The 16,622-nt window shown below is 51.1% G+C and overlaps 1 protein-coding gene across 1 annotated transcript in view; it reads right to left on the reverse strand.

The window, feature by feature from the left end:
- The window catches only part of LOC107318107 (IgGFc-binding protein-like), a 70,159-nt gene that overhangs the window by 41,895 nt on the left and 11,642 nt on the right, over positions 1-16,622 (reverse strand). The window contains exons 11-39 of the mRNA XM_085513597.1: positions 15,922-16,486; positions 15,456-15,655; positions 14,980-15,360; positions 14,102-14,388; positions 13,134-13,405; positions 11,884-12,033; positions 10,982-11,238; positions 10,806-10,890; positions 10,644-10,712; positions 10,289-10,530; positions 9,912-10,195; positions 9,535-9,812; positions 8,694-9,289; positions 7,960-8,524; positions 7,613-7,812; positions 7,137-7,517; positions 6,493-6,779; positions 5,645-5,916; positions 5,212-5,295; positions 4,266-4,406; positions 3,419-3,675; positions 3,231-3,315; positions 3,043-3,111; positions 2,688-2,929; positions 2,311-2,594; positions 1,934-2,211; positions 1,093-1,688; positions 358-922; positions 11-210 (exon numbers count right to left, since the gene is read on the reverse strand). Of these exons, the coding sequence (XP_085369723.1) occupies positions 11-210; positions 358-922; positions 1,093-1,688; positions 1,934-2,211; positions 2,311-2,594; positions 2,688-2,929; positions 3,043-3,111; positions 3,231-3,315; positions 3,419-3,675; positions 4,266-4,406; positions 5,212-5,295; positions 5,645-5,916; positions 6,493-6,779; positions 7,137-7,517; positions 7,613-7,812; positions 7,960-8,524; positions 8,694-9,289; positions 9,535-9,812; positions 9,912-10,195; positions 10,289-10,530; positions 10,644-10,712; positions 10,806-10,890; positions 10,982-11,238; positions 11,884-12,033; positions 13,134-13,405; positions 14,102-14,388; positions 14,980-15,360; positions 15,456-15,655; positions 15,922-16,486 (8,172 nt within the window). The remainder of the gene's footprint in view (positions 1-10; positions 211-357; positions 923-1,092; positions 1,689-1,933; positions 2,212-2,310; positions 2,595-2,687; positions 2,930-3,042; positions 3,112-3,230; positions 3,316-3,418; positions 3,676-4,265; positions 4,407-5,211; positions 5,296-5,644; positions 5,917-6,492; positions 6,780-7,136; positions 7,518-7,612; positions 7,813-7,959; positions 8,525-8,693; positions 9,290-9,534; positions 9,813-9,911; positions 10,196-10,288; positions 10,531-10,643; positions 10,713-10,805; positions 10,891-10,981; positions 11,239-11,883; positions 12,034-13,133; positions 13,406-14,101; positions 14,389-14,979; positions 15,361-15,455; positions 15,656-15,921; positions 16,487-16,622) is intronic.

Here is a 16,622-nt window from a genome sequence, read left to right on the forward strand (position 1 = left end):
TTTCACTCACGCTGTAGTAGTTGCCCTCAAAGAGGCAGCCACAGCTGGCCTCGGGCACACAGGTGTCACCACTGAGGAGGAAGCCAGAGGCACACGCACAGCCCTCCACGCAGGGCTTGGAACAGTTCTGCGGGGCGTGTCGGTCAACGCAGGTGGCAGGACAGCCAGTCATGCAAGGGTCATAGTAGCTGTTGGCAGAGCACGGCAGGGCTGCAAAGGAAAGGGAAAATTAGGGCCAGCAAAGCCCACAAGGAAGGGAGTACCTTCTGCCCAAGGGAAAGACCAAAGCACTGGCCGGAGGTACAGGACACAGGGAGAGTCCCATGTCCCTCTGGCAATCCAAAGGTGGGTACTCACGGCAGAAGGTGGCATTCCTCCAGGGGAGCAGAGTCACACCAGCTGCCTGGCATGCGTCAGCATAGGCTTCCAGCGCACCACACAGCACCTCCTGCGCACCACTCATGGCACAAAGGTCATAGGAGCAGGTCTCAAAGTAGCTCTGTGGGTTGATCACACCGTGGCAGCTCTCAAAAAAGCCTGGTCTGGCTGTCAGCATGCCACAGAACTGCTCGGACTCGTAGAGCTTCTTGTCATCCGCAGGGCAGGGCTCTGGTGGTGGGGGCACGCCGCAGCTGGGGTCACTGCTGGGGACCTGCCAGCTCTCCCCCAGCGCATTGGAGTCTGCGGCTTGCTGCCCATTTGGCATCATGTAATCGTCCTCTCTCCGGTTGTTGAAGTTCCCGCACATGCCACAGGTCAGGTTGAAGTAGCTGGTGGGCACCTTCACCTCCACCGAGTGGTCAGCGTCGTAGGACACTTGGAGGCTGAAGTCTGTCTCCAGGACCACGTAGCGGCCGCTACTTCTCACAGTGATGGCTCCTCCTGCTGCGCTCACTGGCAAGGTCCGGTACTCACCGTTCACCTAGGGCAGACACAGCACAATGCACCGTGGACTCCCTGTGGTCATCAGCCCCGTGGCAACAGGCTCCCTTCTCACACACAAACTCCTGCTGCTCGCAGATAAGATCCTGCCCAAAAAAGCCAGCCCTGCCTTGCAGACCCACCACGCACACACCAGCCCCACTCCCTTACCAGCACTCGGCTCCTCTCCTGCTTGAGTATTGTAATGCGCTCTCCGTACACGTCGACCACGACTTCACGCACGTAGGACACTCGGGGGTTGCCCCGATGCTCGTTCTTTGCCTCAACATTGAAGTAGGGCACGGAGGTGTTGGAGCACACTTTGGCCAGGGTGTACGTGCAGTTCCCCATGAAGTTGTGCGTCACCTTGTCAAAGGTGTTGTAGTGAGGGTCCCCGTGGACGTGGCAGATGCCGTAGGAGTGATCCATGCACTCGGGTTTCCCATTCTGCACTCCACAGAACTGGCCTGCGGGGCACGACGCACTGGAGCACTGGACTTTGCCTCCCCGTGTGGGACACGTGCACTTAGACGAGCAGGTGTTGTCCGTCCAGAACTCTGAGCCCACTGGGTAGTGCTGCCCGTTGTGCCAGCACCCGCACTGCTGGCTGGGCACACACTGCTTGTTGTAGAGCAGGTACCCGCTGTCGCATACGCATCCCTCCACGCACGGCAATCCGCACGTAACAGGAGCCATAGGGTCAACACATGTAGCAGGGCAAGCTGCAGCACAGGGCTCGTAGTGGCTGTTGGCTGGACACGTGATGGCTGCCAGGACAAAAGGAGAAACAGTGAAATCATCGGTCACCCTCCACTCACAGTGCGCTCAAGGTAGACAAGAATCACTAGTGGCTTTGCAAGGACGCAATCACACAACAGCTCCTCCTAGCTGCCCCAGTGTGATGCCTTCTACACAAAAAGAACCACGCTGCCAAGTTGACCAACAGAGCATGCTCCCATACACAGCGGACAACCAGCTCAGGAAATGGGTTGCTTTTCTGCTTCTGACTTACGGCAGAATGTTGCGTTCCTCCACACGGGGATCTGGATGCCAAGCGCCTGGCAGGCATCTGCGTAGGACTGCAAGCTGTTGCACAGTGCCTCGCGATCAAGCCCCAGCTCACACAGGTCATAAACGCATGTGTCGAAGTAACCGCTGGGACTCAGCACAGCGTGGCACACCTCAAACGGGCTGCTGGTGCCTGTGAGGAGCCCACAGAAGTTGTTGCTGACAATGACTTGCTTGTCTGCCTCAGTGCAGGCTGGCGGGGATGGCGATCCGGCTGAGCAGCTATAGCGAGGCAGAGAGAACGGCCCCTGAGTTATCTGTGGGCTTCTCCTGGCACCTCTACCCCACTCCTCCCCAGACCTGCTGAGGCACCGCACGTACCTGCTGTCATTGGACACCTGCCAGCTGTTACCCAGGCTGGTGGAGTCTGGCTCCCGCACCCCGTCTGGGTTCAGGAAGTCGTCTGCTGCCATCCCGTTGTAGTTGCCACACATGCCACAAACCTTCTGCCCAAAGGCGCTTGGAAGCGTCACCTCCACCCGATGGTTCCCACCAAACTTCACTCTCAAGCCAAAGTCTGTCGTGACCATGGTGTAGAACCCGCTGGACGAGACCTGCACGCCCACGGATGGGGTGCAGGGCAGCACCTCTGGCTCTCCGTTGACCTGGAATGACAGAAACCAAGAAAGGATTGGAGCAACCCCTTTGGCACGACGCTCCCACTGCACAGCTCCGCCATTGCTCCCCCTTGTGCTTACCGTCACCACGCCATCCTTCCCAAGCCTTATGCGCTGCCCATACACATCCACATCCACGTACTGGACATAGGACACACGAGTGTTGCCTCCTCTGTATTCGTTGGCCGCTTCCACGTTGAAGAAGGGCAGCGAGCTGTTGCTCTCGCACAGCTTGGAGAGGGTGTAGGTGCAGTTGCCCATGAAGTGGTGTATTTGCTTGTCAAACGTGTGGTAGTGAGGGTCTCCCTCCACCACACACGTTCCTGACAAAGGAAACACCAGAGAAACCTTTCAGTTAGGCACCTCCGACCAACTCTTCTCCCCTTTCTACAATGCTAACAGCACTGCATTCCCGTGAACACGCTCCTCCATTCACCTGAGCCTGGCTGTGGTGCTGGTGTCACAGTTGTGGTGGTGCCGGGGCCTGGTGCTGGGGTCACATCACCTGCAAAAGACAACATGGCACATGCCAGTCAACCCTCCTTGCCCACGACCTGTTCATGGCACAAAATGCATTGACTGCCACAGGAAGCAGGCTGCCTTTCTCCAGTCAGTGTCACGTACCTGGACAGTATCCCTGTTCAATGGACAGATCATCCAGTGCCACGTCACTGCGGAAATCTTCTCCCCATTCTCCCTCAAGGACAAGCTAAGGGAAAGGTTGGTTTCCACCATTAGCTCCGGCCATACGCTCCAAGTGGCATGTCACAGCACTCTTTGCATCAGATGGCAGTTAGAACCCCTGTCCCTACCTGCAAGTTTCCGGTACTGTGCACTGTGACCTCTCCCAAGATCCATCTGTCCCCGTGGTTCCCGACGCTTTTCCAGACCTCCACTAGCTCTCCGTCCCGAGACACGTACACCCGCAGGGCCATGGTTTCAGCCACTCCGTACATGTGATACCAGAAGCGGAAGCAGTGTGCTCCCGTTGAATTGCACACCGGGCTGACCAGCTGTGACACAAAGCCGGGGTAGGGATCGCTGCCATGCAGGTAGATGTAGTAGCCATCTGAAACAAAGCGCCGGCCACGCCGTCATGCAACATCAAACCTACACAACACTCCCAGGGAAAACCCCAGTGCAGTCTTGGGAACATATCCTCTGGCAGTTCGAGGCAGGGAAAGGGAGGCAAGAGCAACAGATTGTCCTTCCCTTGCCACGGTTCCCTCAGCCCTAAGTTTCTAATCAAACAGGTTCTCTGGGCCCTGGCAGCTCTATGGCTTGATATGAGCAACAGCGTCAGCTCCAAAGCATCCCCTCAGTCCTACTATGGCTCTGCAGCTTTGGGGGGCACTCTCCATTGGCTCCTGGAGAAGCCAGCGTCCCCTAAAAGAAACCCGTTCCTGCTCCCCTGAGATGGCCCAGAGCCACGTTTTCTACTCCTTGCCTGGCAGAGCCTTCCCTGCTCTGATTGTACCAGTCTGAGCAGAAAAGCTTCTTAAAAGTAGGCTCTGACCCTGGGGGAGACTGCTACAAAGGCCTCCGGATCAAGGCCAGGGAACGTATGGTTTGTATTTTCTCTTAGAAGACGTTTGTCACCACCTTCCCAGGGACGCTTCTCTGCTTGGATGACTGCCGTGTGCTGTTTGATGTTCCTACCTCCAGTCGTGTGGTCAAAGGAAGGGCCGGTATCTGGAGACGGCGTTGGTCCCTTGTGCCTTATCCATTCAATGCTGCTGGACGGTTCCTGGACCCACTCACAGAAGTCGACGTCAAACGTGCAGGTGAAGTTGCAGGCTGCTGGATATGGAGCAGAAAGGAAAGCAGAGTTTTAAAAATGAGAGTGGGCAAACCTTTCCCCAGTGTCCAACGGGGCAATCCAATATCCCCGGTGTGATTACGGTCAGGTGAGGATGGCCAACCAAATGCAATGTAGGCAGCGTGCTTGTGTAGCAGAGAGCAATCTGAGGACAGGCGGCCAGTGGAGGAAGGTTGTTTTCTAGACATTGCCTCCACCCCAGGCACTGCACAGTGTTCCTTGCTCAAGGCTTCTTCCTTTCTCCCTCAGTTTCCTCCGAATCCCCCTGGCTTCTTTTCTCCACCTCTACTTGTGCTATCTTGCTGAGTCTCCTGGGAGGGGTGGGGCTCTCTCCCGGGCTCAGTACTAGCAATCATTTCCCACAGCTTTAAAGCCTTTCTAACTGAGAGTGGAAGAAGCACTTCAAGTCAGAGAGGCAGCAAGTCTCAAGTCTCTTGATGTGCAGTGTGTTATCACAGCCCAGCGTCCCCCAGGAAATGCTTGTCTTTATAAGGGCAAACTGCTGCCGGCACCACATGCTGGGCACGCTGCTTCAGGACTGAGGACAAGCAAAGCCCTTAAGAAGACACTGGGCAGGACAAGGCGGGAAAAATGCAAATTTGGAAAGTGTTGAGTGAACTCCGCTGCAGCACTTAGTGGGTCTGGGAGCTTTAAATGTTGACTGCTGGATCATAGCCAGAGAAGGCAAAAGAAAAGAACATCCATGAGCACCACAAAAAGGATTTTGATTGTTCACTCCCCAGAATAACCACAACCAACAAACGCTTGGAAATAAGACAACCGTACGTGTGCTTATCCCAGGGGGTGTTGGACTTGGAGGCTTCGTTGAGGTGCCTGGCAAGGAAACTGTGGGCGTTGGTGTTGATGGACCTGCAATAAAAGAGCGTTAAAGGAGATATGAGTGAATATGAGAGTTTTGTTCCAAGCACCCGGTATGAACTGCATAAAAACCCTGCATCATAACAACAGAGACCCGGAGTAGCTATTCCGTAGTGACATCTCAGAAGCAAAACGTAAGTGCTATATCAATGGGATGAGAAAGGGATTCAAGCTGAAGCTCAGTCCCATTTCAAGAGGTGTCATACATTTGGCAGTGGGCAACAAAGATAACGGACCGAGTAGTTACACGGACCTATATTAAGGTGACGTACGGAAGCTTCCACTAGAAGCACGCATGTCTGTGAACCACGGCCAGAAAGGAGACCAACGGAACACTCACCGCAGACCGTGCCAGCGCTCCAGTCTCCCAGAGTAACCCCTGCCGCAGCGCAGGCTGCAGCGTAGGAGCTCAGGTCATCGCACAGCTGCTCTGTGCTGCCACCCGTGCCACACTGGTCATAGACACAGCTCTCAAAGTACTCCTGGGGTGGCAGAACTGAGTGGCATGGCTCGAACGGGCCACCGGCTTGTGTGAGTATTTCACACTTCTTGTTAGCTGCCTCCTCCTCCAAGGGGGAGCAGGACACAGGTGGGGGGATGGTCGTGTTACACCTGCAAAACAGACAGACAGCCCTGAACTCTCAGCAGCTTGTGACCTTTTTCCCACAGGCGTGCCATGGAAAACCACAGTCTTTGCGGAGTCCGCGTCCCTTCCTAAGGCAACAAATACACAGCTGTCACCTGCACAGGTGAGCAACATGGACCACAGTGAACGTTCACCACTGGGGCTTCACAGGACTTGAGGAAAATGACAGAGGCAGCACTGACCATGGCAACCTGGGAAAACCACCACGCTCGTGGCCTGGCCTACCTCACTCAGGGGTTGGGAATGGGGAGATACAATGCTTGCACTGGGAAGCAGGGCTCTGCACAGAGGTACCTGTGGGACCCCAGGCACAGAACCCACGGGGAGACAGCGCCACTCAGACCACAGGTGGATGGAGCAGAGGGGGGAGATGCAAGGGCCGTACGCCTGCTCCTTGAAGCCTGCATGCACTCAAACATGCTTTCCCACAGCTGCCTCCTCCCCCTTTCCCACAGCTGCCAGCCCTTGACAACCCTCCTCACTTGGGCCACTTGCAGCAGCAAACCTCTGCCTGGCCTCTATGCAGCAGAACAGGCACTCACTTCCACTCATCATCCGGCACCATCCAGCTGGCTCCAAAGTCATTGACGTCAGGCACAACAACCCCATCAGGTCTCCTGAAGTCATCTTCCTTGCTGCCCGTGTATGTCCCACACAGCCCGCACAGCTTGCCCTTGTACTTCTCCGACACCCTCACCAGGAGCTCCTGGTCCCCGTTGAACTGCAGCTGCAGGCCCAGCTTGGTGGAGACTTGCACGTAGGAGCCACTCAGGGAAATGTTCACATTGGGCGTTGGAGAAGCAGGCAGGCTGGCCAGAGCACCGTTGATCTGAAGAAGGAAGAGAGAGGGAGAGAGAAGCATAAAGAGGTGCCCCTCCGATGACAAGTCACTGGTCTTTGCTGTGATGGCGATGCCAGGAGTCAGAGGAAGTGATGGCAACAGAAACCTTGCCCAGGCCTGCAAGAGCAACAGCTGCTCTACTACCTACGGCACACCAAAAGCTGCGGGAAACCAGTTGGGTGCCTGCCTCTCTGCTAGCACTCATGTCTGCCTCACTCAGAGACCTGCCGTGCTCTCGAGTGAGCGTGCCTGCAGGCTCAGGGAGCATCGAGCTCTTCTAGGGGACGCTTACATAATGGTACTTTGGATATCTGTGGTTCCCAGGTCTAAAAATCTGGGGCTTACATAGACGGCCTTCTTCTTGCGCAGTGCAATGTGGACGCCTTCCACGGACAGTGCCACAGAGTTCAGAGCCGTCCAGCTCGGGTTGCCCCGATGTTCGTTGCGAGTGGTGATGCTGAAGCCAAGGGAGGAGTTGTCACAGGCCGTCACCACCGTGTAGTTGCAGGAGCCCTGGAAGTGGTGAAGCTTCCCATCGAAGGTGTTGTAATGCGGGTCGCCGTAGATGTGGCACTGTCCCCAGCTGGCTGGGAAACAGCCCCGCTGGCCGTCCTGGATCTTGCAGACCTCTTCCTCACCACAGGACAATGCAGAGCAAACCATCTGGCCACTGACTTCACAGCGGCACTGGCGGGAGCAGTTCTCGCTCACAAAGGACTGGCCTTCCTGCAGGCAGAGAAACCCTGAGTGCGTCAGGCACAGGAGGAGACACAAAGCAGTGCCGTGGGAGGGGAGGGAGACAGGGCAAGGTTTTCACTCACGCTGTAGTAGTTGCCCTCAAAGAGGCAGCCACAGCTGGCCTCGGGCACACAGGTGTCACCACTGAGGAGGAAGCCAGAGGCACACGCACAGCCCTCCACGCAGGGCTTGGAACAGTTCTGCGGGGCGTGTCGGTCAACGCAGGTGGCAGGACAGCCAGTCATGCAAGGGTCATAGTAGCTGTTGGCAGAGCACGGCAGGGCTGCAAAGGAAAGGGAAAATTAGGGCCAGCAAAGCCTACAAGGAAGGGAGTACCTTCTGCCCAAGGGAAAGACCAAAGCACTGGCCGGAGGTACAGGACACAGGGAGAGTCCCATGTCCCTCTGGCAATCCAAAGGTGGGTACTCACGGCAGAAGGTGGCATTCCTCCAGGGGAGCAGAGTCACACCAGCTGCCTGGCATGCGTCAGCATAGGCTTCCAGCGCACCACACAGCACCTCCTGCGCACCACTCATGGCACAAAGGTCATAGGAGCAGGTCTCAAAGTAGCTCTGTGGGTTGATCACACTGTGGCAGCTCTCAAAAAAGCCTGGTCTGGCTGTCAGCATGCCACAGAACTGCTCGGACTCGTAGAGCTTCTTGTCATCCGCAGGGCAGGGCTCTGGTGGTGGGGGCACGCCGCAGCTGGGGTCACTGCTGGGGACCTGCCAGCTCTCCCCCAGCGCATTGGAGTCTGCGGCTTGCTGCCCATTTGGCATCATGTAATCGTCCTCTCTCCGGTTGTTGAAGTTCCCGCACATGCCACAGGTCAGGTTGAAGTAGCTGGTGGGCACCTTCACCTCCACCGAGTGGTCAGCGTCGTAGGACACTTGGAGGCTGAAGTCTGTCTCCAGGACCACGTAGCGGCCGCTACTTCTCACAGTGATGGCTCCTCCTGCTGCGCTCACTGGCAAGGTCCGGTACTCACCGTTCACCTAGGGCAGACACAGCACAATGCACCGTGGACTCCCTGTGGCCATCAGCCCCGTGGCAACAGGCTCCCTTCTCACACACAAACTCCTGCTGCTCGCAGATAAGATCCTGCCCAAAAAAGCCAGCCCTGCCTTGCAGACCCACCACGCACACACCAGCCCCACTCCCTACCAGCACTCGGCTCCTCTCCTGCTTGAGTATTGTAATGCGCTCTCCGTACACGTCGACCACGACTTCACGCACGTAGGACACTCGGGGGTTGCCCCGATGCTCGTTCTTTGCCTCAACATTGAAGTAGGGCACGGAGGTGTTGGAGCACACTTTGGCCAGGGTGTACGTGCAGTTCCCCATGAAGTTGTGCGTCACCTTGTCAAAGGTGTTGTAGTGAGGGTCCCCGTGGACGTGGCAGATGCCGTAGGAGTGATCCATGCACTCGGGTTTCCCATTCTGCACTCCACAGAACTGGCCTGCGGGGCACGACGCACTGGAGCACTGGACTTTGCCTCCCCGTGTGGGACACGTGCACTTAGACGAGCAGGTGTTGTCCGTCCAGAACTCTGAGCCCACTGGGTAGTGCTGCCCGTTGTGCCAGCACCCGCACTGCTGGCTGGGCACACACTGCTTGTTGTAGAGCAGGTACCCGCTGTCGCATACGCATCCCTCCACGCACGGCAATCCGCACGTAACAGGAGCCATAGGGTCAACACATGTAGCAGGGCAAGCTGCAGCACAGGGCTCGTAGTGGCTGTTGGCTGGACACGTGATGGCTGCCAGGACAAAAGGAGAAACAGTGAAATCATCGGTCACCCTCCACTCACAGTGCGCTCAAGGTAGACAAGAATCACTGGTGGCTTTGCAAGGACGCAATCACACAACAGCTCCTCCTAGCTGCCCCAGTGTGATGCCTTCTACACAAAAAGAACCACGCTGCCAAGTTGACCAACAGAGCATGCTCCCATACACAGCGGACAACCAGCTCAGGAAATGGGTTGCTTTTCTGCTTCTGACTTACGGCAGAATGTTGCGTTCCTCCACACGGGGATCTGGACGCCAAGCGCCTGGCAGGCATCTGCGTAGGACTGCAAGCTGTTGCACAGTGCCTCGCGATCAAGCCCCAGCTCACACAGGTCATAAACGCATGTGTCGAAGTAACCGCTGGGACTCAGCACAGCGTGGCACACCTCAAACGGGCTGCTGGTGCCTGTGAGGAGCCCACAGAAGTTGTTGCTGACAATGACTTGCTTGTCTGCCTCAGTGCAGGCTGGCGGGGACGGCGATCCGGCTGAGCAGCTATAGCGAGGCAGAGAGAACGGCCCCTGAGTTATCCGTGGGCTTCTCCTGGCACCTCTACCCCACTCCTCCCCAGACCTGCTGAGGCACCGCACGTACCTGCTGTCGTTGGACACCTGCCAGCTGTTACCCAGGCTGGTGGAGTCTGGCTCCCGCACCCCGTCTGGGTTCAGGAAGTCGTCTGCTGCCATCCCGTTGTAGTTGCCACACATGCCACAAACCTTCTGCCCAAAGGCGCTTGGAAGCGTCACCTCCACCCGATGGTTCCCACCAAACTTCACTCTCAAGCCAAAGTCTGTCGTGACCATGGTGTAGAACCCGCTGGACGAGACCTGCACGCCCACGGATGGGGTGCAGGGCAGCACCTCTGGCTCTCCGTTGACCTGGAACGACAGAAACCAAGAAAGGATTGGAGCAACCCCTTTGGCACGACGCTCCCACTGCACAGCTCCGCCATTGCTCCCCCTTGTGCTTACCGTCACCACGCCATCCTTCCCAAGCCTTATGCGCTGCCCATACACATCCACATCCACGTACTGGACATAGGACACACGAGTGTTGCCTCCTCTGTATTCGTTGGCCGCTTCCACGTTGAAGAAGGGCAGCGAGCTGTTGCTCTCGCACAGCTTGGAGAGGGTGTAGGTGCAGTTGCCCATGAAGTGGTGTATTTGCTTGTCAAACGTGTGGTAGTGAGGGTCTCCCTCCACCACACACGTTCCTGACAAAGGAAACACCAGAGAAACCTTTCAGTTAGGCACCTCCAACCAACTCTTCTCCCCTTTCTACAATGCTAACAGCACTGCATTCCCGTGAACACGCTCCTCCATTCACCTGAGCCTGGCTGTGGTGCTGGTGTCACAGTTGTGGTGGTGCCGGGGCCTGGTGCTGGGGTCACATCACCTGCAAAAGACAACATGGTACATGCCAGTCAACCCTCCTTGCCCACGACCTGTTCATGGCACAAAATGCATTGACTGCCACAGCGTCACGTACCTGGACAGTATCCCTGTTCAATGGACAGATCATCCAGTGCCACGTCACTGCGGAAATCTTCACCTATCATTCCCTCTAGGAGAATCTAAGAGAAGGATTGTTTTCCAGAGTTATTTTCAGCTATATACATTAAGTGCCATTTAAAATCATGTACCAATTTGAGACCCTGTTCCTACCTGCAAGTTTCCGGTACTGTGCACTGTGACCTCTCCCAAGATCCATCTGTCTCCTTTGCTTCCTGCTTCTTTCCATTCCAGTGTTGATGTCTCATTGTGTATTACATACACCCGCAGGGCCATGGTTTCAGCCACTCCGTACATGTGATACCAGAAGCGGAAGCAGTGTGGTCCTGTTGAACTGCACACTGGGCTGACCAATCTCGCCGTCTCACCTGGTTTATGCTGACTTCCTTGCAGGTAGATATAATACCCATCTGGAAGTAGTACAGAGACATTTTTTAACATTGTTCAACAAGAAGATGGCTAATTTACTTCATTTATTTTTTGGGTTTTTGTTGTTGTTGTTGTTGTTTTTTTGCAAGTACAGTTTTCTAGAGATATAAAGACAGTAGCCATAGCCAGGACATAGGACTCATGCTACTGAAAGTGGATTACTTATCACTAGAACAGGTCATGTCTAGACAGCTCTGGCCAGTTAAAGTGGGGGTGTGGGAACAATTAGCCAGTCTGTAATACTTCAGTATGTCTCTACCCAGCACTGCCACTACATTTACTATTCCCAAACAGATTTCCAGCAGATTACATTATTGTAGTACTCTGGGAAAGACTGGCATGTTCAAGTACGGGCAGGGTCTGAAGTGATCCAGTGTTAGCCTGGATATGTCTTTGCTGAAGCCTTTCTGCAGCTGACTCTGCAAACATATGTTACACACATTACATGTTCATAAGTATGCTTCACTGTTCATCTTCCCCAAGCCAAATTCCTGACTGCTGCAAAAAGCTCTGGACAAAGTTCAAGAAACATGTTGCTCCGATTTCCTTTTAACAGAGGTTCTCTGAACTCTTCCCAAAGATTGCTGTATCTGAAGGTACAACCAGCAAGCATTTTCTGTTCCTACCTCCTGTTGTATGGTCATGGGAAGGGCCGGTATTTGGTGAGAGTGTTGGCCCCTTGTTCCTTATCCAGTCAAAGTCGTCATTGATTGCCTGTTTCCACTCACAGAAGTCAACATCAAATGTGCAGGACATATTGCAGGCTGTTGGTGCAGCTAGATAAGTTGCAGAAAGGAAAACAGTTTCCACAATGAGGTCTGGAATCTTCTCTCTGTTCTAATAATATTCTTTCTAGATCTAATTCATTCATGTCCATTAAACATTAGAAGATGTTATGGAATGAGTAGAAGTAATCCATACAGAAAGATGGATTATAAAATATGAAATTCAGAGCATCTGAGAATGTTACTTGGCAAGTCCATTACTCAGTTGTTATCGTAATGCTCTAATATCCTCAGTTTTTACACCATGCCACAGTCTTAATCTTTGGTCACTGAAAATCACTCAGAACTCTCCTACTTGGAGCAACTGTATTCAGCTGTTCAAAATATAGCTTGGGTAGAAATCTGAACACTGTAAATGGGAATGGTCTGACTTTTTTTTTTTTGGTTTCTAACCTGCAGTGAGAAACGCTGTCTGAGATAGAAAGAGGTTATGGAATGCCTTTTAGTACCATAGACTCATATTGTTCCTTCTGGTTTTGGAAATCACATCCAGTAGTACAGAAGAAGCAGTTCCATGTCTCTGACTTTACTACTGTGTTGACTTCTGTGATGTCCACACAGATAATAAGGGTCAGTGTTATGTCTGGTAGGCTAAATGGGCCTTAACTTGCAGGGTAGCTTATTAATTTTAATACTCTATACACACTTCTGTAGTTATTTCACACTTGGTGAAAATCTGGAGCTGTAGACTAGATGTGTAAATGTTGTATTAACACTTCTCAAAAACGTGAGATAGTTTAATGCAACCAAAGTGGTGATTTGCTTGGAAAAAACACAATACGTTGGTTTGGAAGAAATGAGTAAGTGCTTAGTTTTCCTGGCCATTTAACTATCAGCATATGTCAGCTTTCATGATGTAATTATGAGCAAGTTAAAACTGTTTAAACATTAGGGCTTAAAGTGAACACTGAATGACCATTACAGGTGTAGATTAGAAGACTGATTTCCTCAGATGCTACACAACCAAAATATTTCTGTCTCCCTGAATTACTGCTTCAAAAATTCTGTTCAGCTCTTTAGTCATCTGAGTTTACGTTTATAACATGGGGATATAATTGGATCTCTATTTGCTGAATGATTTTATAACTTACCACAGATGGTATCTTTCCTCCATTCTCCCAGATTTACACCTTCCAGCTCACAGGCAGCAGCATATGCCTCTAAGATTTTGCAGAATTGATCAGAATTCCCCTCTGTGGCACACAGGTCATAGACACAACTCTCAAAGTACAGCTGTGGTGGAATGTACCAATGGCAAACCTCAAAAGGCCCACTATTTTTCAAAATAATTTTACAGATTTCTTCATATTCTTTCTCTTTTCCTGTGTCACAGGTGGGTGGTACAACTGCAACTGGATTACATCTGCATTAAAAATAAACAGCAGTATATTTATATTTTGCTCTGTCCTGCAAGGTACACCTCAAGAGTAATAGAACTCTATGCCAAATTCTGTGGAATTATTGTGTATTCTTGTCTTTACTTTGTCATACCACAAAGTGAGTAATACTGTAATTCAACCCATGGTTTTCCATTAAGAAAACAATAGTGAATTGTTGAAATGCAACCATAGACAGAAGTTCAAAAGAAGTCAACCATCCAGATATCTTGCACAAATAATTTCAATTCACTATTGCCCATAGTAAGATCACTACTTTGCATATGAAAGCATTAATAGGCAAAGAAATGCTACGAGCCCCACTTAGTCAATATAAAATTACCTAAGAAATAGAAGCCAAAGAAAATATTTAGCTTTCTTGCAGCTAGATGGTATAAAGGAGATATTTTATAATAGAAAGATAAGAAATGAAGTTAACATACCGAATAAATAAATAAAGAAATAAAAATAAACTGTATGTAGTTAATAACAAAAATCTTCAAAGGGTAATTTAAAAATTTCAGTGCTTTCTATTGAAAAGTAGAATTAGTAAAAAGGCTAAGATTCTAGCCCACACCAAAAAAGGGATTCTATGGAATGCAGATCATGTATTTTAATTCATCTCTTTAGCAGAAGTTCTATGACATATTTTGTTGTTTCCTATAATATTATCATATACTTACACCCAGTCATCATCCTTCACTAGCCAGCTGTCACCAAATTTATTTGGATCTTGTTCTAGTACTTTATCCGGTTTTAGAAAATCATCCAGCTGGTTGTCATTGAATGTCCCACACAAACCACATAACTGCCCTCTGAGACTTTCATCAACCTGAATAAAAAGGTCCTGGTCACCATCAAACTTCACCTGGATCCCTACAGAGGTATCAATAACTACATAATGTCCTTTTATGGCTACTCTAGCTCCATGCTTCAAATCCACGGGAGGGAAAACCTGAACTCCATCCACCTAAAGAAAAGAAAACCAACATAAATGGGTAAGTCAACAAAGTTCCTAGGAAAAAAAAAAAGGAGAGTTCTACACTGATGATATTGCAAGTATTCTTCACTGAGTCAGCCTTATCCTTAAGAGCAGTGAAGATACAGAAGTTTGAAGGAACATTCATACTTGTCTCACATATTGAATTCAGGTTTGTAGAACAACTTGAGCGCTGTGCTGTCACAGCTACACATATAGCAATACTTGGAATAGCTAATTTAAAGCCAGCTCTGGTATTTAAGAGAGCATATAGCAAAAATGTTATTTCTGTTCTAAAGACCAGAACTGTAAAATGCAGAGTAACATTTACTTCAGCAAAAGCTTTCTGTTAAGGATAAAGCTCCAGATGAAGCTGCTTTTTAAAAAACGATGTGCACAAAATATTTGAAAGTATATAATGAAGCTGTGCTGATGTCCACATTTTTGAAAAAAATATTTCAGTGACTTCGGTCATATACACTAGAGGCGAACAAAGCAGAGAAACCTGATTGTATTAATTTCGATGGAAAAATGCAGTGCACTGATAGGATTGATTAATTGTGCGTAAAGTGGAACACTTACGAAGGTCTCTTTGTCTCTCCTCACAACAATATGAAGATTTTTCAGTGTGACAGCAACTGAATCCAAGGCTGTCCAGTTCGGATTTCCTCTATGCTTATTTCTGGTTGTCACTGAAAACCATTCAGAAGAGTTTGTGCAAGTCTCCACAACTGTATAATTGCAGTCTCCTTGAAAATGGTACAGTCTCCCATCAAAGGTTACGTAATGTGGATCCCCAAAAATGTGGCAGGTACTGGGATTTAATGGATAACACCCCAGGAGTCCATTCTGCACCTTGCAAACTTCACTTGCTTCGCATGTGTCTGAATTGCAATGCACTGTCCCATTTCCAGCACATTCACATTGGCCTGCACAGTTTGTTTGCCAAAAAGTTTCTCCTTTCTGTAAGAGAAGACAAAATAAAAGTAAGTTAAAACAGTTAATGATCGAATGGTCAAATGTAAAATAAAACCCCTGAACTATGTGATAGGACAAACCTTATAGTATTTGTCATTCTGTAAGCAGCCACAGTTGCTCATGGATACACACTGTGCCCCACTGATGACAAAACCATCGTTGCATTCACATCCCTCTACACAAGGTTTGCTGCAGTTGTTTGGTGCAAGAGGGTCAGTGCAGGTTGCAGGACATGCACTGGTGCATGGGTTATAATGGCTATTAGCAGGACATGTAAAAGCTGAAAAAGAATAAAAGGCTCTTGAATGACAATAACAACTCACATCAAGTCAAAATGAGAACCTGAGATTATTTTAAATTATGACAATACCTTATCAGAAATACTATTGGAATATAAAATTTCTTTCCTGTATTGAAATCAGAAAGAAAAACAACATTCTACAAGAGTAGGGCATCAATATTAACATATACTTGATATTCAGCAAATTGAAAACCAAGTGAAAAATAAGTAATTCTAAACCAGGTCTGTTCAATATAGGTACTCACGGCAGAAGGTGGCATTCCTCCAGGGGAGCAGAGTCACACCAGCTGCCTGGCATGTGTCAGCATAGGCTTCCAGCGCACCACACAGCACCTCCTGCGCACCACTCATGGCACAAAGGTCATAGGAGCAGGTCTCAAAGTAGCTCTGTGGGTTGATCACACTGTGGCAGCTCTCAAAAAAGCCTGGTCTGGCTGTCAGCATGCCACAGAACTGCTCGGACTCGTAGAGCTTCTTGTCATCCGCAGGGCAGGGCTCTGGTGGTGGGGGCACGCCGCAGCTGGGGTCACTGCTGGGGACCTGCCAGCTCTCCCCCAGCGCATTGGAGTCTGCGGCTTGCTGCCCATTTGGCATCATGTAATCGTCCTCTCTCCGGTTGTTGAAGTTCCCGCACATGCCACAGGTCAGGTTGAAGTAGCTGGTGGGCACCTTCACCTCCACCGAGTGGTCAGCGTCGTAGGACACTTGGAGGCTGAAGTCTGTCTCCAGGACCACGTAGCGGCCGCTACTTCTCACGGTGATGGCTCCTCCTGCTGCGCTGACTGGCAAGGTCCGGTACTCACCGTTCACCTAGGGCAGACACAGCGCAATGCACCGTGGACTCCCTGTGGCCATCAGCCCCGTGGCAACAGGCTCCCTTCTCACACACAAACTCCTGCTGCTCGCAGATAAGATCCTGCCCAAAAAAGCCAGCCCTGCCTTGCAG

The sequence above is a fragment of the Coturnix japonica genome, chromosome 12 (genome assembly GCF_054131305.1).
Source record: "Coturnix japonica strain WE chromosome 12, WE-NBRP24, whole genome shotgun sequence".
Classification (NCBI taxonomy): Eukaryota; Metazoa; Chordata; class Aves; order Galliformes; family Phasianidae; genus Coturnix; species Coturnix japonica.